Source organism: Budorcas taxicolor, chromosome 11 (assembly GCF_023091745.1).
Source record: "Budorcas taxicolor isolate Tak-1 chromosome 11, Takin1.1, whole genome shotgun sequence".
NCBI lineage: Eukaryota > Metazoa > Chordata > Mammalia > Artiodactyla > Bovidae > Budorcas > Budorcas taxicolor.
Window position 1 is genome coordinate 65,332,622 of NC_068920.1, and position 12,335 is coordinate 65,344,956.

The window sequence follows — 12,335 nt, forward strand, 5'->3', positions numbered from 1 at the left end:
CCGCCAGGCTCCTCTGTTCATGGGATTTTCCAGGCAAGAATACTGGAGTGAGCAGCTGTTCCCTTCTCCAGGGGAATATTGCCAACCCAGGGATCAAAACCAGACCTCCACGTTGCAGGCAGATTATTTACGATTTGAGCCACCAGGGAAGCCCCGCCACTCAGCATGTGGGATCTTTTTTCCCCAACCAGGAATCAAACCTGTATCCCCTGCATTGGAAGCGTGGGGTCTTAACCACTGGGAAGTGCCCAGAACCTTCTCTTTGAATACTGGTAACTCTTACCCCACGTGCTCAGCAGATAAACACATGCCACTCCATTTGGTGCCTGTTTCCAGGCATCTTCGTATCATAAGCCAATAGCGGGGCTCAAAGACGTGGAGCAGGCAGGGCACGGTGGGGAAGGCTATGGCGCACACAAAGATGGGCACATCTCTGGTCAGACTGTGGGGTAAGAGGAAGTTAACTAGATGTGGGAGCTGACAGACACGGAAGGGCATGACAGCCGCGGTTCTCTTAATGACAAAACCCTTGGGCTTGCCTAAGCCTTAGGTGGGAAAAGAAAGTCAACAGTCACAGCATGAGAAAGTGCTCAGCAAGCCCTCTTATTTAATCTAATGAGAGAACTTGCTTAAGATCACTATGAACACATTCTCATGACCTTGAGGGCTCAGCACTAAGTGACGTAAGTCAGACAGAGAAAGACAGAAAGTGTATGACTTCATTTAAATATGGTATCTAAAAACAAACAAAACCAAGTTCATAGATACAGAGGACAGACAGGGTTACCAGGAGAGAGAGAGAGTGTGTGTGTGTGTGTGTCTGTGCGTGTGTGTATCTGTGTGCGCAATGGGTGAAGGGGGTCAAAAAGCACAAAGTTCCAGTTATAAAATAAACAAGTCCTGGAGATGCAAGGCACAGCATGGTGACCATAGTTAATAATACTGTATTGCATATTTTAAAGTTGCTAAGAGAATAAATCTTAAAAAGCTCTTATCACAATAAAAATATTCTGTCTGGAGACAGATGTTAACTTAGATTTACTATGGTGATCATTTCACCATATTCACAAATGTCAACTCACTCTGTTGTACACCTGAAACTAGTATAATGTTAAACGTTGGTTACATCACAAGAGAAATAAATAAGAAAAAATTCTGATGAAAGCAAAAATGACAGATGTCAAATGTAATGAGTTCTACTAATAAATAAAAAAGACAAGAAGAATGATAAGATCTCAATACAGGGTACTACAACACAAAACTTTAATCACTTTAAAAGAAAGAAAAAAAAAACAACTGTCAAACCTATTTTGAGGGGAAAAAAGCCTGTTTTCAAATACCTTCTGTTTTGAATGAACTGTGCCTTTTCAGTTCTGAAAAATTCAGTATTGCTTATTTAGATATAAAAAGCAGCCATATGATTTTGTCAAAACACGCTTTTGGAATATTTCTTACAACTTTCTTCAATTAAATTCCATAAACTCTTTGCAATTAATTTTTTTTATTTTTTGAGGCCAATTTTTCTGTCAAAGAGGGGGAAAAATAACAGATAGAGCTGTGAGGTTAGCCAGGATTTTCTTCTTGTAACCTCAACTCAGCACGAAGTACCTAGAACACGAGGACTTACCGTGACAGCTCCGTCATTTCTTCATCACAGATTCTCTTTCTGTCAGACAGCTAATCTGAGAAATACCGAAATATTAATTCTTCGGCCAGAGTAGTTGTATTAAATTTTCTGCTTGCTAACAACTGTAACAAAACAAAGTTAAATAATGATGCCATTTTTCAAGATTTCTCTTTTTTTGACGTGGACCATTTTTAAAGTCTTTATTGAGTTTGTAAAAATATTGTTTCTGTTTTACATTTTGGTTTTTTGTCTGCAAGACATGCCAGATCTTAGCTCCTTAACCAGGGATGGAACCCATGCACTCTGGAGGGGAAGGTGAAGTCTTAACCACTGCACCACCAAAGGAAGTCCTATGGTAATCAGTTCTTAAGGAAAAAGAGCTCTCTTTTGTAGGGAGCTGGGGTCTCAGAAGACAAAAGGGACTGAGGAGAGAGAGATGGAAGGTCGGGCCCGTGAGGAAGGGGCAGGCTGTCCCTCCCCCAGGAAAGCAGCTCAGGAGACAGGGTTTGCCTGGAAGAAGGAAGAGGCAATTCCCATCTTGCTGGCGTCTACACTCCATGGAGAATCAGGTCAGGGAGGGTAGAGGGACTGAGTAGCAGGTGGTGGAAGACAAGAGAAATATCAAAGAGTCGCCCTGGAGAGTGAAATGTTGAAGCTACCAGAGCAGCACAGCAAAAATGACTAATGGTGTATCAAGTCTCAGATTTAAGATTGTGAATTTCTTTAATCCTCCCTACTTTGTGGGCCCTTTCCCAATAAAATCTCTTGCTTTGTCAGCACACGTCTCCTCGGACAGTTCATTTCCGAGTGTTAGACAAGAGCCCAGTTTCGGGGCCTGGAAGGGGTCCCTCTTCCTGCAACAAATGGTGACTCTGGCGGGACTCTTCTTTGCTGAGACTGACATCCTGACCACTCAGGGTACTCAGGGGCCAGCCTGCCTGCCAATGGACCAGACCCAGCGGCCGCAACTGGGACCCTTTTGTCCCTGGTCTCCTCTTGATGCGGACAACTGGCCAGAGTGCCCTGACTGGTAAGGAACAAGAGACTTTATTGACGTCTCTCCCCTTCCCTCTCTCTTTCCTCTCCTTAATGCTTCCTATCCCTCCCTGTTTTTCTAGTCCCCCGGTCCTGGACGCAGGAATCTGGTTGAAGGGCCCTCAGCCTGAGCTGAGGATTGGAGACTGATCACCTCCTCTTGGCAGAGAACTCGAATTCTGTTTCTGGTCTGGTCTAATTTCTGACAGGGCCAAGTTCCAGTCCTCCCTTCTCTGGAGGCCCAGGGAAAAGTCCCATAACGTCTGAGCATCTGTAGGTGGCAGGAGATGTCTGTAAGGCCACCCCTTTCGCCCCCCTCTCCCGCCTCTGCCCCCTTCTTCTTTCAACCTGGCTTCCTTTCCTCCCTTGAAATCTTTGATGTTAGTACTTGGATTCTTGTATTTAAGGCCTTCCCTGGTGGTGCAGAGGTTAAAGCGTCTGCCTGCAATGTGGGAGACCTGGGTTTGATCCCTGGGTCGGGAAGATCCCCTGGAGAAGGAAATGGCAACCCACTCCAGTACTCTTGCCTGGAGAATCCCATGGACAGAGGAGCTTGATGGGCTACAGTCCACGGGTCGCAAAGAGTCGGACACGACTGAGCGACTTCACTTCACTATACAGACACACACAAAAGCAAAAAGAGCTGACTTTGTCAGGACTGAGAATGGGAGCTAAGGGACCAAGGAATTAAAAGCTGCATGTGAAGGGAAAGGAGGTGGAGGGAAATTTTTAGAAGTGCCCGGATTTGTCATTTCCACAGAAATACTTACTTCTGCACAAGGGACAATGCAGGGCGTGGTCCAGGCAGCGCTCGAGGCATTTCAGGCAAAACATGTGTCCACAGGGCGTAGTCACAGGTTCAAAGAACAACCTGCAGAAACATCTGGGTTTTCAGCAAGACATGTCCACAATAGACTTTCAAAGAATCTATTCATTTTATAAGAACTCTAGAAACCACTTATACCCATTTTCCATTTTTATCTTACCAGATTTTTATAAAATAAAGCAATTGTTATTGAGGTGTACGTAATTTCTCTGACAATAGGAGACACAGAGGTAAAGAGCAGACTTTCTGACTCAGTGGGAGAAGGCAAGGGTGGGATGATTTGAGAGAACAGCATTGAAACATATACATTATCGATGTAGAACAGATGACCAGTGGAAGTTTGACGCGTGAAGCAGGACAACTTGGAGGAATGAGGTGGGGAGGGAGTTGGGAGGGGGTTTCAGGATGGAGGGGACACAGGTGTACTTATGGCTAACTCAGACAGATGGGTGGCAAAAACCATCACAATATTGCAATTAACCTCCAATTAAAACAAATACTTTTTTAAAAGCCCATTACATTTACGATACAAAGTTCAGAAAGGCTGGATTTTTCACAGTGCCGTAGATGCTATGTCACCATACCTCATACAAAGGGCACACTCAAAGTCAGCCACCTCTATGGGGAGCTCTTCACTTTCTCCTGTGTTAGAGTTCACATTTCTTTGGGGTAAGGAGTCGGCCTCTGAAAAAATTTAAATGCTATAATTAACACTTGCACATCTGGGTAAGAGAAAGCAATAAAGTGTATTTCCTCTGGCTAAAGTGTGTTACAGGCTTCTCTGGTGCCTCAGATGGTAAAGAACATGCCCACAATGTGGGAGATTCAGGTTCAATCCTTGGGTCAGGAAGATCCCCTGGAGAAGAGCTATCCACTACAGTATTCTTGCCTAGAGAATTCCATGGACAGAGGAGTCTGGTGGGCTACAGTCCACTGGGTCACAAAGAGCTGGACATGACTGAAGCGACAGAGCACGCACGCAGGGACACATTTAGATGAGTTTTAAATGTCCTTGACAGTTCTGGGCTCCCCAGGGATGCCAAGATCCCTGATGCTGGATGGAGTCCCTTACAGAAAATCGTGTGGTGTTTGCGAATAACCTAAGCACAGCGTCCCACACACAGACACAGCCCAGAGGCATCTCGGGGTCCGTTCCAGTCCACCGCAATAAAGCGAATACTGCAATAAACTGAGTCATACAAACTGTTTTTGGTTTCTCAGTGCATGTGAAACTTACACATGCCTTCCCTGGTGGCTCAGGGTTAAAGAATCTACCTGTCAAGGCAGGAGACATGAGTTTGATCACTGACTCGGGAAGATCCCACCTGCCAAGGGAAAACTAAGCCTGTGCACCGCAACTACTGAGCCTGTGCTCTAGAGCCGGGGAGCCGCAACTACTGAAGCCTGAGCACCCGCGAGCCCGCTCTGCCACAGGAGCCGCCGCTGCAGGAGGAGTCTGAGCACCGCAAGAGAGTAGCCCTCACGCCGCACCACTAGAGGGAGCCCTCGAGCCGCAACACGGACCCAGCACAGCCAAAAATAAAGTTAAAAAAAAATCTTATGTTTACACTATATTGCAGCGCGCTAAGTGTGCAGCAGCATTATGCCTAAAAAGCAATACACATACGTTAATTTAAAATAGGGTTAGTCACTCAGCCGTGTCTGACTCTTTGTGACCCCATGGACTATAGCCCACCAGGCTCCTCTGTCCATGGAATTCTCCAGGCAAGAATACTGGAGTGGGTAACCATTCCCTTCTCCAGGGGATCTTCCGAATCCAGGGATCAAACCTTGGTCTCCAGCATTACAGGCAGATTCTTTACCATCTGAGCCACCAGGGAAGCCCTAATTAAAAATGATTTATTGCTAAAAGGGCTAACCATTTCCTGACAACACAGGTTTGCCACAAACCTTCAATCTGTTAAAAATAATAATAATAATCTGCAAAGCACAATACGTGAGGCACGCCTATACCTTAAATCATCTCCAGATTATTAAAACTACTTATAGCAATACATGTAAATGTTATGTAAACAGTTGCTACACAGGGTAAGTTTTGCTTTTTGGCACTTTCTGAAACTTTTTTCCCAATATTTTTGATCCGTGGTTGGTTGAATTCACTTGTACTGAGGCCTGACTATATATAGCCATTATTTATCTATAAGCCTTGAATAAAAGGTAAAGTTATACCTAAACTTCTCTGCTTTTTTTTTGGCTATGAAGTCTTTATAGAAGTAACCACTGAAACTGGCCTATAATCTGAAAGGTGATATATTCATCTCATTATTCATCTTAAACTGCCTGTATAAAATTTTTTAAAGTGTATTCAGCATCAGCCAATTGTCTCTCACTCTATGGTCACATACTCCAAGACAAACAGCCTACTGACCTTTCCTGGGAATTTTCCCAGGGGCATTCACAGCATGTGCATCCTCTGAGTCATTTGGAAACTGTCTCTTTAAACCAGCGCTGGGCTCCGTTGGAAGGATGCCGTCTAACACCTCCTGATCCTCTTCACAGTGTAAGCCCAGGATGAAACGCAAAACTGAGGAACTGCTATTTCTAAACACATCAGGTTTCTCAGATGGATTCTGATAAAGTACAAAAAAAGAATCCTGAATATTAAAGACATCATAGCGTAAGAAAAAAAGTTCATGCAATAGGGAGCAACTGAATACCGGTATTCATATATTCAAATTATCCCTGTGCTTTCTTTTCTCTAAGACAAAATAATTTCAAATCTCCTGAGGTTTTGGGTGTTTTGGAATATTCTAGAAGTTTCTTTCAATCTTCAGTGATTTTCTTTTTTTTTAATATTTTATTTATCTACTTGGCTGCCCCCCTCTTAGTTGCATCATGTGGAATCTTTAGTTGCAGCATGTGGGACCTAGTTCCCTGACCAGGGATCAAACCCAGGCTCCCTGCATTGCAGGCACAGAGTCTTAGCCACTGGACTACTAGGGAAGTCCCATCAATCTTCAGTGATTTTCAGTACTTCCACCAACATCTTTGGAAAGTTTTAACTCTCAAGAGGAGAAGCCAGAACTGGTCTTGAGAAGTACTAGCTAATGGAATGTCAACATCTGAATAACCTGTAAATGTTCAAAACTATATTAAGCTTAGTCGAGATAATTTTGACAGTGACTTCCCTGGTGGTTCAGCGGTTAAGAAGCCACCTCTCAATGCAGGTGACGTGGTTCCATTCCTGTCCAGGGAACTAAGCAAAGCCCAAGAGCCACAATTGGAGAGGCCGTGTGCTGCAACAAGAGATCCTGTGTGCTGCAACTGAGACCTTATGCAGCTCAATTTAAAAAAAAAAAAAAAGATAATGTTGACAAATACATGCACTTCCTACCTTAGACCCTCCTGCACTGCCACCTTCCTCCACAGGACCCTGGCTGTTCACATGGCTCTGATATTGAGCCTTTAGTCTCACGTTCAACAGTATACTTTGGGTGGAAGATGTTAAATTCTTTTTTTTTTTTTTTAAAGATATTAAATTCTGAGGCATGTATTCTGAGGCTGGGAAAAACACCTCACACAGTACCTAAAAAATTGCCAAGAGGAAAAAAGCATTTTTTAAAACACTTTTGAAAAATACGTAACAAACTAACTTAAAAGATTCAGAGGAAATGTAAAAACAAGAACTCACGGTCACTGGAAATGCTATTTTTAACAGGGCAGATCTTTACACCAAGTGTGACTGGATGACCTCTAATAAGATGAGGCTAAAGATCTGCATAAAAGAGTAGATATGTCTGCATCTTGTTGGTGAAGCTTTCCTGAAAATTTCAAGTAAAGCTATGCAGCTGAATTGATAGATTTTGCACATAGCACAATGTCTTTTATGTGGCCCCTGCACTAACTATAACATCTGAATTACAAACCCTAGGTTAAATCATCTTGCATCCCCAGCGTCATGCATTAACCTCGTCTCACTGATACATGTCATTAGTTCAGCAGAAGTGAGATATCTATGCCTTGACTCGTGAAATGTGCTGCATTATCCATGGATGACAGTTATCAAACGTGTGAACTCATCATTATCACTGTGCATTTGAAATCACACTGTCATGAATATTCAGAGTTACATTTCTTGCTTATTTTACACAAAGGAGCTACTCAGCATGAATACAAAGGCAGAAAGTAAGACTCAAAGAAGCAAAGCAAGTCATTGAAAGGGAATCACACCTTCTGGGCTGCTTTCTTCACTGAGTTACACTCAAGATTTAGAGCAAGGCAGTAGAGAAACTCCCTCCACGTCTCCTTACTTCTTCCCAGTCCAGAGAGAGCCTGGGCTTTCACATGATGCCCCTGGATGCATCCAAAGACAAACATTTGAAAAAAACAGTGTGATGATACACTTGCGTACAAACAGCCCTGAAAAAAAAAAAATCACTGGAACTGTTTTACTTTCATATTAAATAGAATAAACACAAGCTCACAGAGGATGGCTTCAGATCGACCACTTTCCAAATCGGGCAAACCTGAATGTCCCACAAGCATGATCCATGATCAGAACAACAGAGTCCACACTTGGGGTCTGATCCCAAAGCAGATCCAAGGGACCGGCTAAGAGAGCACTGGACGCCCAGCACCTTTAACTCACTCAATGATCAGCAGTCACTACCAAGTCCCCATCTTCAAGGTGCATATGGTCTTGTGGGAGCAGACACACATGACAGAAGTAACTATAACAAAGTGTTGGCATACAGAGTGCCACAACAGAAATTAACAAAACACAACATGGGTCAGTATTTCCCAACAGCATTTTGTTTTTGCTTTATGGATGCAATATTTTCTCAAATCACTGTATATATTGTGCTTTGTTTGACTAGTTCACGTGTTACATTTCCATTGGAGTCAGTTGTTTCCATCATTTAATCTTTCTCTTCTGCACTGTTGAATTTTTTTCTTTTTGGTCCTCAGTTCTTTGCTCGTATTTAAGAAAGATGAATTACTTCCAGCAGGTTTCCCCTGACACTGGGTCAGTTAGAGCCTTGGATGACTGGATGGATGGATGGACACTGGATAGATGGATGGATGGATGACTGGATGGATGGATGACTGGATGGAAGACCATATAGATGGGCGGATGGATGACTGGGTGTACGGATGACTGGTAGGTGAATGACTGGGTGGATGACTGGACAGATGGACAGGTGGATGACTAGATAGACAGACGGATGGATGGATGAATGGATGGGTGGATGAACGGATAGATGGGTGGATGAATGGATGAATGGATAGATGGATGGATGATTGGATGGATGAATGATTGGATGACTGGATGGATGGATGTCTTGCTGGATGGATGACTGGCTGGATGAATGGATGACTGGATGGTTGGATAGATGAGAAAATGAATGGATGGATGGATGACTGGGTGGATAAAATAAAGGAAAAAGGGAGAACAAGCTACATATTATCTATTAACCTCGGTTACTGTTTCTTCGGTGTATCTAAAACAAAGGTAATTAGAAAGTAATACAGCAGGAGGAAAAATATCTTAATTATTAAATAGAGAATGCTATAGGTGTTCATCTCATCACAAGTTCTTTAAAATTTTAAAATCTCTTAAGGAGTTTAAAATTCAAAGATTCATGAAGAAAGGTATACCTTTTATTCTTTGGCTTATAAACCTTCTCAAGGACAACTTAAGCTATCATTGTTAGGTCAGTTCAGTTCAGTTCAGTCGCTCAGCCATGTCCGACTCTGTGACCCCATGAATCGCAGCACACCAAGCCTCCCTGTCCATCACCAACTCCCGGAGTTCACTCAGGCTCACGTTCATCGAGTCAGTGATGCCATCCAGCCATCTCATCCTCGGTCGTCCCCTTCTCCTCCTGCCCCCAATCCCACCCAGCATCAAAGTCTTTTTCCAATGAGTCAACTCTTCTCATGAGGTGGCCAAAATACTGGAGTTTCAGCTTTAGCATCATTCCTTCCAAAGAAATCCCAGGGTTGATCTCCTTCAGAATGGACTGGTTGGATCTCCTTGCAGTCCAAGGGACTCTCAAGAGTCTTCTCCAACACCACAGTTTAAAACCATCAATTCTTCGGCGCTCAGCCCTCTTCACAGTCCAACTCTCACATCCATACATGACCACAGGAAAAACCATAGCCTTGACTAGACGGACCTTAGTCAGCAGAGTAATGTCTCTGCTTTTCAATATGTTATCTAGATTGATCATAACTTTTCTTCCAAGGAGTAAGCATCTTTTAATTTCATGGCTGCAATCACCATCTGCACTGATTTTGGAGCCCAAAAAATAAAGTCTGACACTGTTTCCACTGTTTCCCCATCTATTTCCCATGGAGTGATGGGACCGGATGCCATGATCTTCGTTTTCTGAATGTTGAGCTTTAAGCCAACTTTTTCACTCTCCTCTTTCACTTTCATCAAGAGGCTTTTTAGTTCCTCTTCACTTTCTGCCATAAGGGTGGTGTCATCTGCATATCTGAGGTTACTGATATTTCTCCCGGCAATCTTGATTCCAGCTTGTTTCTTCCAGTCCAGCGTTTTTCATGATGTACTCTGCATAGAAGTTAAATAAGCAGGGTGACAATATACAGCCTTGACGCACTCCTTTTCCTATTTGGAACCAGTCTGTTGTTCCATGTCCAGTTCTAACTGTTGCTTCCTGACCTGCATACAGATTTCTCAAGAGGCAGGTCAGGTGGTCTGGTATTACCATCTCTCTCAGTATTTCCCACAGTTTCTTGTGATCCACACCGTCAAAGGCTTTGGCATAGTCAATAAAGAAGAAACAGATGTTTTTCTGGAACTCTCTCGCTTTTTCCATGATCCAGCGGATGTTGCCAATTTGATCTCTGGTTCCTCTGCCTTTTCTAAAACCAGCTTGAACATCAGGAAGTTCACAGTTCACGTATTCCTGAAGCCTGGCTTGGAGAATTTTGAGCATTACTTTACTAGCATGTGAGATGACTGCAATTGTGCGGTAGTTTGAGCACTCTTTGGCATTGCCTTTCTTTGGGATTGGAATGAAAACTGACCTTTTCCAGTCTTGTGGCCCCTGCTGAGTTTTCCAAATTTGCTGGCATATTGAGTGCAGCACTTTCACAGCATCATCTTTCAGGATTTGAAATAGCTCAACTGGAATGCCATCACCTCCACTAGCTTTGTTCATAGTGATGCTTTCTAAGGCCCACTTGACTTCATATTCCAGGATGTCTGGCTCTAGATGAGTGATCACACCATCATGATTATCCTGGCCATGAAGATCTTTTTCGTACAGTTCTTCTGTGTATTCTTGCCATCTCTTTAATATTTTCTGCTTCTGTTAGGTCTAGACCATTTCTGTCCTTTATCGAGCCCATCATTGCATGAAATGTTCCCTTGGTATCTCTAATTTTCTTGAAGAGATCTCTAGTCTTTCCCATTCTGTTCTTTTCCTCTATTTCTTTGCACTGATCGCTGAAGAAGGCTTTCTTCTCTCTTCTTGCTATTCTTTGGAACTCTGCATTCAGATGCTTGTATCTTTCCTTTTCTCCTTGGCTTTTCGCTACTCTTCTTTTCACAGCTATTTGTAAGGCCTCCTCAGACAGCCATTTTGCTTTTTTGCATTTCTTTCATGGGGATGGTCTTGATCCCCGTCTGCTGTACAATGTCATGAACCTCATTCCATAGTTCATCAGGCACTATATCTATGAGATCTAGGCCCTTAAATCTATTTCTCACTTCCAATGTATAATCATAAGGGATTTGATTTAGGTCATACCTGAATGGTCTAGCGGTTTTCCCTGTTTTCTTCAATTCCAGTCTGAATTTGGTAATAAGGAGTTCATGGTCTGAGCCACAGTCAGCTCCTGGTCTTGTTTTTGTTGACTGTATAGAGCTTCTCCATCTTTGGCTGCAAAGAATATAATGAATCTGATTTCGGTGTTGACCATCTGGTGATGTCCACATGTAGAGTCTTCTCTTGTGTTGTTGGAAGAGGGTGTTTGCTATGACCAGTGCATTATCTTGTCAAAACTCCAGTCTTTGCCCTGCTTCATTCTGCATTCCAAGGCCAAATATGCCCGTTACTCCAGGTGTTTCTTGACTTCCTACTTTTGCATTCTAGTCCCCTATAATGAAAAGGACATCTTTTTTGGGTGTTAGTTCTAAAAGGTCTTGTAGGTCTTCATAGAATCGTTCAACTTCAGCTTCTTCAGCATTACTGGTTGGGGCATAGACTTGGATTACTGTGATATTGAATGGTTTGCCTTGGAAACGAACAGAGATTATTCTGTTGGTTTTGAGACTGCATCCAAGTACTGCATTTCGGACTCTTCTGTTGACCATGATGGCTACTCCATTTCTTCTGAGGGATTCCTGCCTGCAGTAGTAGATATAATGGTCATCTGAGTTAAATTCACCCATTCCAGTCCATTTTAGTTCACTGATTCCTAGAATGTTGATATTCACTCTTGCCATCTCCTGTTTGACCACTTCCAATTTGCCTTGATTCATGGACCTGACATTCCAGGTTCCTATGCAATATTGCTCTTGTGATATTTTGTATCACAGAGAAAGAGATATTGGAACTTTCCAGCCAAGACACAGAGATTAAAATTATTCCAGAATATATACAAAACTCATTCTTTCACTAACATTGCTTATATTCACCATGTATATTAGGGCTCAACTGCTAGACATGATTATTATATGATCTTCCTATTTAAACTGTAATTTTAAAAATATATTTTAACTCACAAATTTATAAAGTTTTTTTACTTTGTTTACCTATTTGTTCAGTGCATAAGGCATATTATTCAGTTAATCATCTACCTGGTAATCTAAATTAGTGTTTCTTATCTAGATCCAGTTGGAAACTTGGTCTT

General features: G+C 42.6%; 1 protein-coding gene across 1 annotated transcript in view; it reads right to left on the reverse strand.

Annotated features, from left to right (window-relative positions):
- Positions 1 to 12,335, reverse strand: part of LONRF2 (LON peptidase N-terminal domain and ring finger 2) — a 34,153-nt gene that overhangs the window by 6,999 nt on the left and 14,819 nt on the right. Inside the window, 8 exon segments of the mRNA XM_052648227.1 lie at positions 284 to 442; positions 1,628 to 1,749; positions 2,924 to 2,933; positions 3,429 to 3,533; positions 4,073 to 4,172; positions 5,878 to 6,079; positions 6,844 to 7,035; positions 7,680 to 7,802. Of these exon segments, the coding sequence (XP_052504187.1) occupies positions 284 to 442; positions 1,628 to 1,749; positions 2,924 to 2,933; positions 3,429 to 3,533; positions 4,073 to 4,172; positions 5,878 to 6,079; positions 6,844 to 7,035; positions 7,680 to 7,802 (1,013 nt within the window).